Source organism: Odocoileus virginianus, chromosome 34, assembly GCF_023699985.2.
Source record: "Odocoileus virginianus isolate 20LAN1187 ecotype Illinois chromosome 34, Ovbor_1.2, whole genome shotgun sequence".
NCBI classification, from domain to species: Eukaryota; Metazoa; Chordata; class Mammalia; order Artiodactyla; family Cervidae; genus Odocoileus; species Odocoileus virginianus.
Window position 1 is genome coordinate 15,142,483 of NC_069707.1, and position 16,217 is coordinate 15,158,699.

At 42.4% G+C, this 16,217-nt stretch overlaps 1 protein-coding gene across 3 annotated transcripts in view; it reads right to left on the reverse strand.

The window, feature by feature from the left end:
- MTHFD1L (methylenetetrahydrofolate dehydrogenase (NADP+ dependent) 1 like) overlaps window positions 1-16,217 on the reverse strand; it is a 176,222-nt gene that overhangs the window by 50,497 nt on the left and 109,508 nt on the right. For all 3 annotated transcript variants that reach the window (XM_070461630.1, XM_070461631.1, XM_020895877.2), the window contains exons 25-26: window positions 4,856-4,963; window positions 2,580-2,732 (exon numbers count right to left, since the gene is read on the reverse strand). In XM_070461630.1, coding sequence (XP_070317731.1) covers window positions 2,580-2,732; window positions 4,856-4,963 — 261 coding nt within the window. The remainder of the gene's footprint in view (window positions 1-2,579; window positions 2,733-4,855; window positions 4,964-16,217) is intronic.

Here is a 16,217-nt window from a genome sequence, read left to right on the forward strand (position 1 = left end):
ATCTGTCCTCCTCCTCTCTCTCCCCCTGGACCACTGATCTGATTATTTTTACCTTCGGCTGAGCCTTTTCCAAGATACCATTGGGAACCTGTTTTCCTTGACCCCTTCTCCCTCTTCCAGCGCTGGTGCTACCCCTCCTTCAATGAGAGACTCCATCACCAGCTCCTGTGGACCCCGCAGTCTCCCTGTGCCACCTACCAGGGGTCTTTCCAGACTCCCAGGGGCTCCTGTTACCCCGTCGGCTCCGTGAATTTGGATGTTTTCCGAATACCATCCTCTCCCTCTTCTCATTTCTCTCATGCTGGTCTCTGCTTCTCCCCAGTACCCGCCCTCATGTATATTCGTAAAATTCTCAGGGCCTTCCTCCTACCTGTTTCTGTCTCCTGGATGTTGCGTCTGTGTTCCTAATGGATTCACAGATCATGTTATATAGATCCAGTGAGCTGTTCCAGCTCTCTATCTCCAGGCCAGATGCATTTCTGGCCCTGCCAACCCGACTTCTTGACTGTTTCTTCCACAGCCTCGCCATCTGTGGTCAGGCTGGAAGTGTCCTGACCCCCACGCCCACGTGCAGGTGGCTACCTTCACAATATGTCTGGGATTCACTGCTACTCTTTTCTGTGGCTGCTGAGCTCACCCTGACCACCTCTTTGCTCGGTCGGTGTCTCCCTCAGTCTGGTTCTCCTCCCTCTCAACACTCTCCCTTTGCTACCAGGGCTATTTTTCTAAAATATAAATCGGACATTTCCCTTTTCCTTCTTATAAGACCAAAAACCAGGGGAATTCCCTGGTAGTCCAGGGGCCAGAAATCAGCGTGTTCGAGGCCGGGGCCCCAGGGTTCAATTCCTGGTTGGGGAACTAAGATCCTGAAAACCAAGCAGCATAGCCAAATAAAGAAATAATAAATAAATAAATATAAGAAAGAAAGAAAAAGAATAAAAACCAGGTGCAAAACCCACCTTCCTGCAGCTCTCCAGGGTGCATGAGATAAAATCCAAGGTCTTTCAGATGGCAGTTCAGATCCTTAACCGTTTGAATCGACCTTGCTGCTCTAATCCCATCTCTCAATCTCTCAACCCCTGTCCAACTCTAGGCACACTGGATTAACCCAGGAAGGCTACCGTGCATCTCTGTGCTTTTGACTCAAAGTTCACTGTTTCCACAGCTGTTGGAGGTTGATTCTCTTTATCTTTCACACACGCCCTTCCCGCAACCAGTAAGCAACAGCTGCTGCCTCCCCTATGCCCTGAGGGCATTAAACCGCTAACATTAACATCTGAAGCTCCAATACTTAACCCACCACATGTCAAGAGCCAACTCACTGGAAAAGACCCTGATGCTGGGAAAGACTGAGGGCGAGAGGAAAAGTGGGCAACAGAGGATGAGATGGTTGGATGGTATTATGGACTAAATGGACATGAGTTTAAGCAAGCTCCGGGAGATACTGAAGGACAGGGAAGCCTGGTGTGCTGCAGTCCATGGGGTCGCCAAGGAGTCAGACACGACGCAGCGACTGAACGTCATCATCATCACACTTTCTACACACCTCTGTGCTGTTCAACCCTATGCGTCTCATTTACTCTGTGTAGTATCTCTGTGCCTCACAGGCATTAAGAATTTAAGAAATGCTTATTGAAAACATTTTGCCCAATATCAGATGAAACATGCAAATATGAAGGCAAGCAACTCTGTCCTCGTTACGCATTTTTTACCCATCCATTGCTTAAACAACAGAGCCACCTGGCTTATTTTAAAAAACTGTTGTGTTTCCTGCCTGGACTTGGATCAGCTTGTAACAACAGCAATGACGACAGCAGAGACAATGAAGAATTTTTCTGCTCAATCTAATCCAAGAGCATCCCATGATGAGAAAACAAACTTCAGTCACTGACGGTTACCAAGGGAAGCCACCACATCACTGAGTAGCTGTAATGAGGCATTTTATGTATTAAGGCCGTCATCGTGGGTTTTAAGTACTTTGATAAGCTTCCACTTCTGCACTATCTCCCTTCTGTCCAGAGAGAAGCTTTGAAATAACAATAACCATCCCATAGCAACAACGTCTCCCCAGAATAAGGTCAAAACCGAGAACTCATGTGATTCACTCATTTTCTAAGGCAGCCCTGACAAAGAGGTGGAGGGTGAGATTGATTTCCCAGCCTTGGGGCAGGGGGCTGGTCCTGTCTCTTGGACTTGGTGGTGGCCTCCATTCATCCCACTGCAGTGAAGTCTTATTATTCTGAGCACAATGACGTGAAGAACCAGCAGAAGCTAAGCCATCCGCCTGCCCCCATCTCAACAGCAGACTGGATTCTCCCAAGTTATTCTCCTCCGTGTTCTATAAGGGGAGAATCAATTTTATGATTCAAGGAGTCCTGATTCTTTTATTCAAGAAAATAAAAATCCAAACCACAATGGCAGGTGTGTCTTTCATTGTGGAAGAGAGTGCTTAGGAAAACAGCAAATACTATTAATTACTTTCCAATACCTGAGCTGCAAGGCGTTCGCACAGCATGAGGATTTGAGGGGTTATAACAACACAGCCTCGAGCGGGTTCTGGGAGGATGTTACACACTCACCGTTCCAACCAATGGGTAAATGAATCCAGCGCCTATGCTGGCCCGGACGTCACTAATGGGTAGAATGAAACCCTTGGGTACGCCTTTCTTGTCAGGTTGGTGAGACAGGGAGAGGTGGGTCTTTGCCATGCAGATGGGCAAATTTCCAAATCCCTGTAAGAAAGGCAAGGAAGGTGTTCCTTGAGCAAAAATGTTCTTTGTACTTGTTTGACCTGCACCCCCCCCGAACCCCCACGGCTCAGATCCACACACACAGTAGTGCTTGTTATTGCTCGTTCACTGAGCAAGAAGATGGGGGCGAAACTCAGCTACACCTGATCATCACCTGGCAGGTTGAGGGTGTCTATTACTTATTTTGGGTAATTCTTGTTACAGAAAGGCACCATTATGTGTGTGTTCGAAGGGAGGGTGGCTCCTTGCCGGCAAGGCAGCAGCAGCTGTAGAAACCACTTTCCAAGGATATTAATATCCGGGACTCAGAAAGGTAATCTGGAGAAAGGCTCCGTAATGAGGCTTTTAGTCCCACTGTTCACTCATTCTTGGCGGCTGTCAGCAAGCAAAGGGCCGCTTTGTGTTGCTTTATGAATCACGGCTATTTGATCTGCGATTACATTATAGGAACTGAGATGAGGTCACTATTTAAGCCTCTTATTTTTAAGGACCAAAGGCGATGCCTGACCCAGAGTTTTCAAAGGTGAAAGGGCAGGAAGTCACATGTGGGGTCTCACAAAAACGACTGTGTCCTTGCAGCCTGGTCCGGATTAAGGGTACACAGTGCCTCCTCAGAGACTTGGCTGATTAATTGCAACCACACACTTGACACGTAACTTTTAAGGAACATTCTCTGGGTGGACAGACAGAGATAAAAGGAATGCAATCTCCAGAGGTAACCCACACAGAATTTCTTATGATTCAACCTAGGACTATTTGGAAAATTGTATCGAACTATCAACTGAGGGGTGGGGTGGGGCTGCTCTCTATTCTCTCATTAGATACTGATCAGAATTCTGTTGGGCTTAATCAAGATTGCTCTGCCGAAACAGGGCCAAGAATTTGGGGTTTCAGAGATCAATCAAACATTGAAACAATTTTTGTGAACTGATAAGGGTTTGCCAATTTAAAAGTTTGCGAGTTAAGAATATATTTTAAAAAAACCCAGCATGCTACGTACTATCATCCTATTACTTTCTAAGTTTTTAAGCCTGAGAAAAAAGTCAGGAAGGATCTAATATTAGAATTAACAATAGTCCTTAAATAGCATTATTAAAAACTCATGGGAGGAAAAAAATACCCTCATGATAATGACCTTATTTTACTTATTTCATTGCACATGAGTGAAAATTTCACTGCAGAACAATGCCAGTGCGTACAGCGCTGTTTGGGAATAATTTTTTTAAAATACAAGTCAAGAGCATTCTAAGCTCTTGGAAAATTCTAAGAAGAAATGAATTGCTGACTATCTTACCAAATCTGGGAGAATACTCTGGTTAGAGCTGGTAGCATAGGACAAAATATTAAATATGCATTAAAAATAGAATTTAGGAGCTGGGGGGGGAATGAAAAAAACAGATCAATGATACTCCTCATGAAGCTCTTTTGCCAGCAAACTCCTGAAGTGCCCTGAGTTCTACTGATCATAGTAAACTGGAGGGGACATTTGAGGCACAAGGCCCCTTTGGTCAGGGTGGCTGAACACACTCAGCGGAGCCTATCAGACACGACCATTATGGGACTAGACTCAGGCTACTGCACCTTGGTCACCTGCATAGCAGAAGGGAAGGGAGCCTTCACCCATGGTGGACAGTCTCAGCACCAAGCCAAGGAAGCACTTGTATAAAAAATGACACCAAACACCCCCATCTTTATGCATGGCAGTCTTATTTGACTAACCTGGCAACACGCCAAAATTTTTAAGACAGTAAGAGGAAGCACTACAGATCATTTAACTCTGACTCCACAGCTGCACACCCAAGAACAGTTTCAGTGTTTCTGGCTGACAAGTAGGGGCTAAAGATCACACACCAAAGATAAACATGGATACAACCTGTATTAGACACATTTATAACCACAAAAGTCAATGATGTGTATGTCAGAAGGTATATCCTCTCAACATAATTACAGTCAATATCCTCTCCAAGGATATTAACTTAATTTTTGTAGACCACACAGTAGATTAAGCCAAATTCAACTGGTGGAACATATGTCAGCTCTCAGGTCAGGGTGAATAATTTCAAAAGCTTAAGCTGGATTTTTTTCCCTAAGAGCACAACTTTTACCTGCTCCGTGTAACGATCTATTTTGGATTGTGCTTCAGGAGAGAGTTCAATGTCTTTGGCTCCATAGACACACTGGGCAATGGTTCTTATCTTTTCCACAATTGGAAGCTGGAGAAACACAAACGACAACAAAAATGTTAAGTTTCATCTGGCTAAAAAAATTAATGGAAAGCCTAGTGAGATTTTCTGTAATTGCTTAAAATTGACTACCAGATTCCCTTCTCATCAACTGTAGTATTTGAAGCAACTCTTTCTCTTCTTTCATCCTTAATGTACTGAAATCAGAGATTAACTCACAAATAACGAGCCTCAGGTGTTTAGCCCGTCCAGAGGCTACTTACCTACTTACCTAGTTAAATCACTTTTATTCATTACATCTTTATAAAAAAATGTACCTTTACTATGTTTTTTGAGGGTTTTTATGTTAGAATGAAAGTCTCCTGAATAAACAGTGCTGATATTTAAGTAGGTCTCAACTTGGGTTATATGGTAGTTAAATGTAATAATACTAAGGAATAAATATGTTTTTTATATGAGTAAGAATGGGTTGAGATTTTAATATAAATGCTGGAGTGATTAAACATTTTATTGGAAAACTAGAGGCTGAACCCAGTGTCACTTTAGCAAATGATGAGACATCAGGAGAATGGGGGAAATCCGAGAAGGCTAGGTATGGGCAAAAAAGTGTGTGCGGAGGAAATGGAAAGATTTTCCATAATGTTGGATATAGGTTGCTGGTAAAATACTAAAACAGTTCTTGAGAAACAAGAGGGCTTCCCCGGTGGCTCAGTGGTAAAGAATCTGCCCACCAGTGCAGGAGACACAGGCTCAATTCCTGTTCGAGAAGATTCCAGATGCCTCGGAGCAACCAAGCCTGGGCACCACAACTATTGAGCCTGTGCTCTAGAGCCCGCAAGCTGCAACTACTGAGCCCATGCGTCCTAGAGCCCGCGCTACACAAGAGAAGGCCCGGCAATGAGAAGCCCATGAACCGCAACTAGAGCAAAGTCTGTGCAGCGATGAAGACCCAGCACGGCCAGAACTAAACTGTAAAAAGGTTTTTTAAAAAAGAAACAAGGATGATTCACTAGGAAAGGAATGTTCCATAGATGAAGTGATTCTTAATTCAAGCAAAGCATCTGACAAAATTGTTCCTAATTTTACTGTGGGTAGGAAATACATAGGTGTAATGAATGGAGTTGGTGGATTACCATTTGGTAAAACGCTGCTGGACCAAGTGCTCACTGAGTGGACACCAGCCAAGGGGCAGAAGCCTCGCGTGGGCCACCTCCAGGACTTGGCTGTACAGTGGCAAATGGTACATTTGCATGAATCACTGTTGATATACACAGGAGGGAGAGTTACTAACCAGAGAAAATAAAAGCTTGTTCTACTTTCTCAATAGGACAGAATTCCAAACTGCTTTAAAATGTGCTTTTCATTACCACAGTTTTTATTACTGTAGAGGTGCTCTGTGGTCAGCAGCTGAAATATTGAATGTTTCAACGAATAAAGAAATTAAGGTGCAGGTCATTATGATCTTTCACTGAAGGACACAGAAGAGGAGAGAAACTTCCTTCATGGATGAGGAGATGCAATGCTGAATAGAGGTCGAGTCTCTCAAACAATCTATTAGTTCAATCCAATTCCAATAAAAATTCCAAAAGCACTTGTGTTACTTGGCCAACCAAATTTAAAATTCCTAATGAAGAGTAATGGCATAAATAGGTAAGATAACTTCATAAATAAATAAAACCAAAAGAACAAAGGTACGGGGCCTGCCATATGGGTATCAATCACACTATAAAACTACGCTAATGAATTCCATGTGGTATCGGCGCAGGACAAGATGGTTAGTCAAGCTGAGATAAGAAAGAACACAGGAGGACACCTCAGCAGGTGTGGGACAGCTATACAGTAGACACGGCACGGAACAGGGCCAGGGCTGACCCTCCGACTGACATCTGGCTGGAGAGAAACAAAATGAAATTCCCACCTCACACCAGGCCCCCAGGTAAGTCCAATATGGAACACAGGCAAAGCCTTCTAAATTAAAACTTTACATACTAAGGGAAAAAACTGGGAAACTTTATGACCCTAAAGGAGGGAAGGATCTCTTCAACAAGGTAACGACAGACTATACCTTAAAGTAAATGACTTATGGGTTTGACATCAAAATTTTAATTTTCTTGTATTAAAAAAGACATCAGGAATAAAAACAAGGCATAAAGAACAGTGTAGGAGAAGATACATGCAAATACTTAAAAGACTGGTTACTAGAATGCATAAAACTTCCACAAATTCAGGAAAAGACAGACATATAATATTGGTTGAGAGAGTAACCAATAACAATATGAAAAATCCCCAATCTCATTAGTATTCAAGGAAAGGCAAATTAAAATGATGAAAAACCAATTCACACCCATGAGATGAATGAAACTGGAAGTCTGTGACTGTCAAGTGTAGGGGAGGCTGTGGGGAAGATGATCCTTCCAGAGCTCTTGCTTGGGATGTTAATGGTCTCGCCTACCACGAAAGCTTCATTACTGGCCTCTTCACTCTTAATATACTCTCTACAGTAAGTCTAACTTTCCTAAAAGGCACCCAAGTAAGATAAACTCAAGATCAACCTCTGCTAAAATTCCCTGAGGGCTCACTCTAAGATCTATCTCAAAGACCAACATCTCCAGGAAACCTACACTGACCTTCCTCAAGCACAGGTGCGGGCTCTCTTCTCTGCCATCTGATGGCCGTGTAACACTCTGACCTGGGTGTCATACAGGACAGAGATTCAGCAGGGCCTGGCAGCAAATAGCCACTAGCAACGTCCACACTCTCTTGGGGCACAATGATGAACATCAAGTGCTAACAGTGCCAGGATCCAGCTTACCCAATCTACTGGATGGCAAAGCACCTTTTGTAAACCATGTTATAAGAAAAATCAGAAAAGAAATATCCACCTCTAGATGGGACAAACCTAGGAAGAAATGATAATTATTTTCCAAGACAGCAGAGATAAGGAAAGGACAGAAATGATTAAGGAAAAGCTATAATAACCAGAGCTGCCTTACTCAGTCTGAGTTCAGGGTGAAGTTGGGATGGCTCCAGGCTTGTTGCAAAAGAATGACCACAAGAGTGTCAAGTTGAGACTGGGTTAGAGAAAACTCGAGGGTAATTTTTAAAAGATTTCACATTTATTGGCTGAAGAATTGAGAATAGCCTATAAACTCTTTGAGATCAAGGACCACCTCCTGTTCACCTAGAGGTGGGATTGAGCCCCTGGGGTAGGGTCTCAATACACAGTTGAATAAATGAATAAATATTTTCTGAACTTCCTGTTGATGAAGCAAGGATTCCAGGTGGTGCAACAGTGATAAAAGATTATGTGTGTGTGTTTAGCAGCTCAGTCATGTCTCACTCTTTGTGACCCTATGGACTGTAGCCTGCCAGGCTCCTTCCTTGGTCCATGCGATTCTCCAGGCAAGAATACTGGAGTGGGTTGCCATTTCCTCCTCCAGGGGATCTTCCCGACCCAGAGATGAAACCCGTGTCTCTGCTAACACAACTTTTGCGTTTAACAAACTAAAAACTGCACCAATAAGGCAGTTCCGTTGCATATAATCTCTTCATGTTGTTTCAGCAGGCAAGGAACTTCCTGCTGTTTCTCTGCTTGATTTGGGGGAGAAGTGTAATCTTTAAAGATAAAAGAAAGTCAAGTTCAGTCCAATGATCTTGATCTGAACTTGATATTCACTTGTACTGCTCTGTTTTCAGTGATAGTTTTTATAAAATAAATAAAATGGTAAAATAAATAAAACATGGATATGTATTCATCATCGCTGGCTTTCCTCCAACTCCCTAAATACCACAAATTTATCTGTTCATCACCTCTTCCCTCTTCATATCCCTGATGTCTAGGATAGTGGCCTTCAACCAGCAGCCACTCCAAAAACATCTGCCAAATGAACAGCCAGCTATGCCAAGTACTTTCAAGATATCATGGTGTACAAAGAACTTCAGGGGTTTGGCGTACAAAGAATGCCTGTTGGGGGGGGGCACAGTAAAGTATGACGGATTGGAGCGTGTGATAAAGGCTCTGCATATACGTTACTAGGAAAGTCAGAAGGTCACTGACTGCACAGGAAGGCATGGAGATCAGCATAAGGCTGGCAGGAACTTGAGTGGTGCTTAAAGGATGTGAAAGATTTTAATAAGCAATAAAAGGAAAGATTATTTCACACAAGATGAAAGGCACACCTCAAGGTGGGAATGGTGGCAAACACAAGGCTTCTTCTGGAAAGAGTACTATTCCATTATGCACAATTTCTCAATATACTCATAAGCTACTTCACAAAGTCTGGCGTCTATACCACGATCTTGGATCATTTTGAAATTAAGACTTATGTTAAATCTCCATCTTCACCAAGAATATAACTCTGAACATATTCTACATTAATTTCCTCTCAAACCTCTAAAATGTATAAAAACAGCTGAAGTGCTCTGGAACAGAGTATTCTGATGGAAATTTCTATAAGGATGGCAATGGTCTACAACCACACTTTCCAGGCCGGAAGCCACCTGCCTCATGTAACTGTTAAGTAGCCGAAAAGAGGAAATGACCTCTTAATTTCAGTTAATTCAAATTTCAATAGCTTCCTGTGACCAGCGGCTATGGTGTGGGTAGCACAGCTCTAGAAAGAAACCCTAACTGGGGGTCATTTTATCCAGTTTCTCGTTTAGAGTCTGCCCACCTGGAACCCTGGCTGAGTGGCAGCAGGAAGGAAGGCTGGAGGCTTCACCCTTCACCACATTCACAGTGTTAATGGGGCGATCCAGGCTCATAGAAGCTGAGCTACTCAGAGATAGATGACATTATCTTTCTTGAAAAGACCTCTGGGATCACTACCTGGTTTAAGACCTGCTTTTTAGTGGAATGAACTCCAGAAAAGCAGTGACTTAAATTTTATTTTATTTTTTTTGGTGAAAAGAAAATGGACAAAAAGAAAGTGAAATGGAACAAAAGTTAAAAAATGAAGCTGCTGGCCACTGTGGAGAACAGAATGGAGTTTCCTTAAAAAGCTAACAACAGAACTACCATATGAGCCAGGAAACCCACTCCTGGTTATATATCCTGAGAAAAGCTAATTTGAAAAGATAAGTGCACCCCAGTGATCACTGTCACACTACTGACAATAGCCAGGACATGGAAACCTCCTATAGGTCCATCAAAAGACGAATGGATAAAGATGTCACATACATACATACAATTACCCAGCCATAGAATGACTGAAATAATGCCATTTGCAGCAATATGGATGGACCTAGAGACTATTGTACTAAGCGCAGTAAATCAGACAGAAAAAGACAAAAACCATATATCACAGATGTGGAATCTAAAAAACATGCAAATGAACTCATGTACAAAACAGAAAGAGGCATAGACAAAGAAGACAAATTTACAGTCAGGAGAAGGGAAGGATGGAGGGAATAAATTAGGAGTTTGGGATAAACACACACACTACTATTTAAAAAATGGATAAATAACAAGGTTCCACTATATAGCACAAGGAACTATATTCAACATCATTAAGTATGTGTGTATTCAGATGCTCAGTCGTACCTGACTCTTTGTGACCCCATAGAAATGATTCTCAATCCTAATTATTGTTTTCTCTAATCCTCTCAGGTAATTCTTCCTCTGGTTTCAGATAGTTCCTTCACATGCATGTACGTAATCATGCTAAGTCGCTCAGTCGTGTCGACTCTTTACGACCCCATGGACTGTAACCAGCCAGGCTCCTCTGTCCATGGGATTTCCCAGGCAAGAATACTGGAGTGGGTTGCCATTCCCTTCTCCAGGGGATCTTCCCAACCCAGCGATCAAACCTGCATCTTCTGCATTGGCAGGAGGATTCTTTAGCATTGTACCACCTGGAAAACCCTCAGCATCGTATAATAACCAATAATAGGAAAGATTCTGAAAAGAACATATATGTATATTTGAATCACTCCACTGTATACCAGAAACTAACCGAACATTGTAAATCAACTATACTTCAATTAAAAAAAGAAACATGAATCTGCTAGACCTGGGGAAAATAAAGTGTAATTTGTATGTGGCCTTTCCTGTATTTCAATAAAGGTAAACACGAACCCACCTTACACAGGAGCTTCCTTACCACACTCCCCCTAGTGCCATGGGAGCAGCTCTGCGTTGTGTCGAACAGCAGAGCCTTTTGATCTTTAACACAAAGCATGTCCTTGGCTGGAAATCAGCACGTCTGAGCTACCCAAGGTGTACGTGCCGACGGCCATGAGCCAGCTCCCAAGTGGCTAGCTCTGCCGGCTCATCGGCCCCGGACAGGTCAGTCCAGAAGAATCCCAGAGGAAATGCGCTCTCCTAAGAAAACCAGAATGCAAGGTAGACATAGCTGGGGTCTGAGAAATGAAGAGAGGCTCATCGCCAGAAAGCCCACATTTGCCCATGTGAAATGATGATGATAACGAATTCACATTCACATCACGAGAGTGACTTTGTAAACTCATTCTTGTTTATCTGTTTTGACTTCAGTTTGATTTATTTCGGGTCACAGGAATTCTGACTGTCCAATTTACTGTAGATGGACATCTTGAGGACTATATGTCATAAAGCCAAATATGCAAAGGAGTCAGCATAGTATCTAACAGTGCAAACTCAAGTGATATTAATATAGTGCCTTGTTTTAAAAAATGCTAACTGAATACTGATTTGAATTTTGTTTCATCTAGTGGAAATTTTTATATTTTTACTACTAGTTGAGGATTTTTCCTCACTATGGTTCTCTTATTAATCCTTTATTTACTTTTATTTAAAAATTAAAAAATTTAAAACTAAAGTGCTTATTTCATTATTTTGGCTTTGGTTTGCTTAATTTTAAATGTCCATCTTTTTGTGACTCCATGGACCATAGCCCACCAAGCTCCCTCGTCCATTGGATTCTCCTGGCAAGAATACTTGAGTGGGTTGCCATTCCCTTCTCCAGGTGATCTTACCAATCCAGGGATCGAACCCACATCTCTTATGTCTCCTGCTTGGCAAAGAACCACTAGGTAGATTCAGTTATACATATACATATATGCATTCTTTCTCAAATTCTTTTAGGTTATTGAGTAGTCTCCTGGGCTTGTATAGTCTTAAGTAGAACATAACAGTAACACCAAAGGAAAATAGAGGAACCTGCGATTTAATGATCTCACCCACAGGAGTGGGGAGGGCTGGTAGTGGCTTGAGTACTTGCTTGGCCTAATGATGTTCATGTATTTTTATGACACATTTGATGTTCCTCCTTGCACAAAGTTACTCACAAACCTCAGCATGTTGAGAGACTCATAGGAACGGACATGAGGTGAAGCTTAGGCTCCATTTTCATGGGAAGGAGTCATATTTCCCTAATTCATCTACTGGAGCTGTGATGCCAAAGAAAAATCTTCTAGTCTAAGATTAAAAGTTTCACTCAAGTGGGGAGTAAACTACTTTCATGAAAAGAAAAAGAAATCATTTTCTGAAATAAAATGATGGCTAAAACAAATCCCTAACCTCTCAGATTCTAGGTGATTGGAAGCCTGTGCTGTTTTAAGTGATTTCCTCCCCAAATCCTGAAGTGGCCTTTAATACACTTGTCATAACATTTAAATAATGTTGCTCTATTTTCAGGCTGAGAAAATGGATTCTTTTCCTACTGGGCCTCCCAGGTGGCACAGTAGTAAAGAACCCGCCTGCCAATGTAGGAGACACAAGAGATGTGGGTTCGATACCTGGGTCGGGAAGATCCCTTGGAGTAAGAAATGGCAACCCACTTCAGTATTCTTGCCTGGGAAATCCCATAGAGAGAGGAGCCTGGTGGGCTATAGCCCACGGGGCCGCAGAGTTGGACACAACTGAGCGACTGATCAATCACGCCCCCCTATTGAGTGGTCTCAGGTCATCTGAATTTAAGTCAGAAAATTCAGGGGATGGATGGAGTGAGGCAGAAAGTGACTGGCTAACTGGAGGTGGGACAATGATGATTCATTTTACATCCCTGTCTTTCTTGCTTGGCCCATAATTTTGGATGATATAATGCAATTCTAGAAGCTTCCACCACAGTGACACTCCATTTTTCGAGTTACAAGAAAGCACTTAGATGAAATTATAGGAATCTTTGTGACATGCACAAGTGAAACAGGTATAGACCACTCTCATCAGATGCTATTTCTAGCCTCTAGGGGATTAAGCTGGGCGATGTCTGCCACAATCACAAAGCCCGGAGTAGGGACGCATCGAGAAAGTTGGCCTGTATCTAACAACAGATTCAGATCTGAAGAGATGTGCCAAACAGACAGGTGTGGCAGCCGGTAGGCCAAGGAGCTGAGTGAGACCAAAGGAGACTGGACAGGGAACCTAGAGGCCAGTGCTGGAGAAGAATCTAGCTTTGATAGAGATCTGAGGTGTGTTTGCAAAAAGGTGTGGTATGGAGGCGGTGTGGGAATTTGGAGCTGAATCATGAAGAAGAGGTAAGGGGAGAAGAAGCTGATGAGGGAGGGGCTAGAGGCAGTTCAGGCTGGAGAACCAGAGCTTCGCCATAAATAAGAAAGGAGAGCATGAGAGCCCAGGGGGAGATGTGGACTCTGAATGAGATTCTCCAGTGACTGGAAACATGAGGGGCGGCTTCCTATAAAATGTGCTCAATATTCAGTTGCACATAAGGGCTATAAAGGAGAGAGCTGAAAAAACGTCTGGTGGAAAGAGGCAGACCAAGGGCAGGTCTGAGGACAGGGTGGAGAGAGCCAAGGGAGGCCAAGGCCTTGACAAGGAGATGACAGAAGAGGGACAAACAAGGGCATGAAAAGAAAGGTCATCCCTTCTCCTCAAAACTGTCGTTGAGCAATTACTGTGAAACACAAAAGGCACCGACGGATGTACATAACGATCATTCCAAACTTTAAAATTCTATGAATTAAAACTCTATATATAGTATGAATGTATACATTTTTATATATTCTAAATAGAACGGTACATTTAAAAATGATAAAAACAGGGAATTTCACATTAGGAATATATATTTTTTTAACCATATTTAAAAAAACCACCACTACCATACACACATATATTCTATTCACATATATACAAGTACTTACACACATGTATTTTTATTCATTTCCTTAAAAAAATTTGAGGTTCTGGCTGCAAATGCCCAGTGTCCAACTAAAAGGATATCTGTCAAATACCTACTCCCAAACTGATCTGAATCCTTAAGAAACAGGAAATACATAATTCCTCAATAACCAACCAATTCCTCTACCCCCCAAACGTACGCCAGCAGGGGAGAAGACACTCATAAACACACAGGCAGTTCAAGTGCAAGAGGGCGGAAATCCTTGGTGCTGGCATGGACCTAGACAGTTCTCCTGGTCCGTTTGGATCTCCCCTGATTTCAGCCCCGCTGTGATCAAGAGCCTGGCTTCACACAAGGAACAGGAAAGACCTTTAAACAAAAACAAACACCATCTCTCTTGGTGTCAAGGCTGCACCTCACGGTGTTTGTGAAGTTAGAGGAAGGATGCAAAGAGATGTGGAGTTTTCAACCCGCACTGCTGATGTAACAAACAATATTCAGACAGACTTTCGGTGTCATGTATCCTTTGCAAAAGCGACCGAGATTTTATTAAATCACCAACAGCTCCCAATTCTAATGGAAAAAGATGGCTAAATGTCTGGCTTTAATTAGGGGATGTCTTTTTTCCTGGTGCCCTGGGAGCTTCTAACTGCTGGGTTTAAACCACTTGGAAAGGACACCAACCCTGGAGTCTGTCAAAGTTACCCAAGTTACCAGATAATTCCTGAAAGTCAATTCAGGAAAGCCCCTCTGAAGTGAAACGGACAGAAGGAAGAGCTAACTTAGATCCCCAGCCTCCCATGTCCCAGCATTTAACTCTGGGACATTTCATTTGGTCCTCACAGCAACAGGGTGAAGTTGATATCAATATCAGACACTATTTTATAGATAAGGAAGCTGAGACTTGAAGAACAGACCAACGTTTACCTCCACGGTAAGGCACTGCCAAGATTTAAACTCAGTTCTCATGTACTCAAAGTCTTTCCCCTTTAACTATGATGCTACGTCTTTCATCGAGTGTCCATTTCATCATGAGGCAAGCCCCTCACCTTCTCCAAGATCTCGTTTACCCATTTAAGACGCAGAGTTGAGCTCACACATCCCACAGAAATGGATTAGATATACTTGAAATAAAGCATGGCAGAGGAATTTGTTAGCTTATAAAGTGTTAAATACAGATTCCTTTTTTCTTCTGCTATAGCATTTTCCTGGGTGCTTACAGATATAGAGACATTATTCTGTAAACTGTAAAGATAAACTGTCAAGAGCAATAATAGAAAAGAAAAAGTCTGAGAGAAGATGGGTTTTGGTGGGGACTTCTAATAGCTTCTTAAAAGGACAGGATACTGTGATCATCCTTAAAGGGTGAAAGGAAATGAGGCAGTATATTAAATATATTAATTCTTACATGATAAACTTTCTTTGAGCAATTAGGCCACTGCCCCTTATTTTATATTTTAAAAAATTATAATTTTGAATTAATCAACAGCTTCCTCTGTAACGTAAACAACAGTTGCCTGCTCTTGAATTAGAAGCTTCTCTGGTGAAAGACAAACAGAATTGTTCTGTAAAGAACAGTGGTTGCATCCCTCAATTTTCGACAGGCTGGCACAGACTTCTGGGTCCGAAGAGCAGCCTGATTTTCTCTTTAACTAAAGGATACGTCATCAGAAAGCCACAGACTCTGGGAGTCGTCCGGCTTCACGGCGTCTCTGAGGCCAGGTGTTTCTTTTTCTTTCGAGCTGTTCCTCTTTCCATTTGGGGTTCTGAGATGATTTCTACTTCCCACACGAAAGCAATCATGCCCTGTGCCCTACTCTATTTCTGATTCGTCAATCAGCTCAGCTGTCTTTCTTCCGTAACATAAGATGGGGCTGGGGCTGGAGCAGGAAATAAGATGCCATCAATCCTGCACCCAATACATTCTGGGTGGAATACAGTCTGGGGTGATACACAGAAACCCCGTTTGTACAAAGAAGCAAAGGCAGCAGGGTGTTTCTTTTATTAGGCTGTTTCATCCAAAAGTATTTTTCACTTCTTTTTTTCCTGTAGGGCAGTCTCCTGCTTCCCTATGGAGCTATTAAGCATCAAAGGGTTAGTCATGGGGAAAAAAATAAAATGAAAGGAATTAAAAGGGTTTCAAAAAAACTACTACTTAAATAAAACTTAGAAAAGCATTACTCAGTCCATAAAGGTTCACTAACACTGACTATGCAAGAAATCTGGTG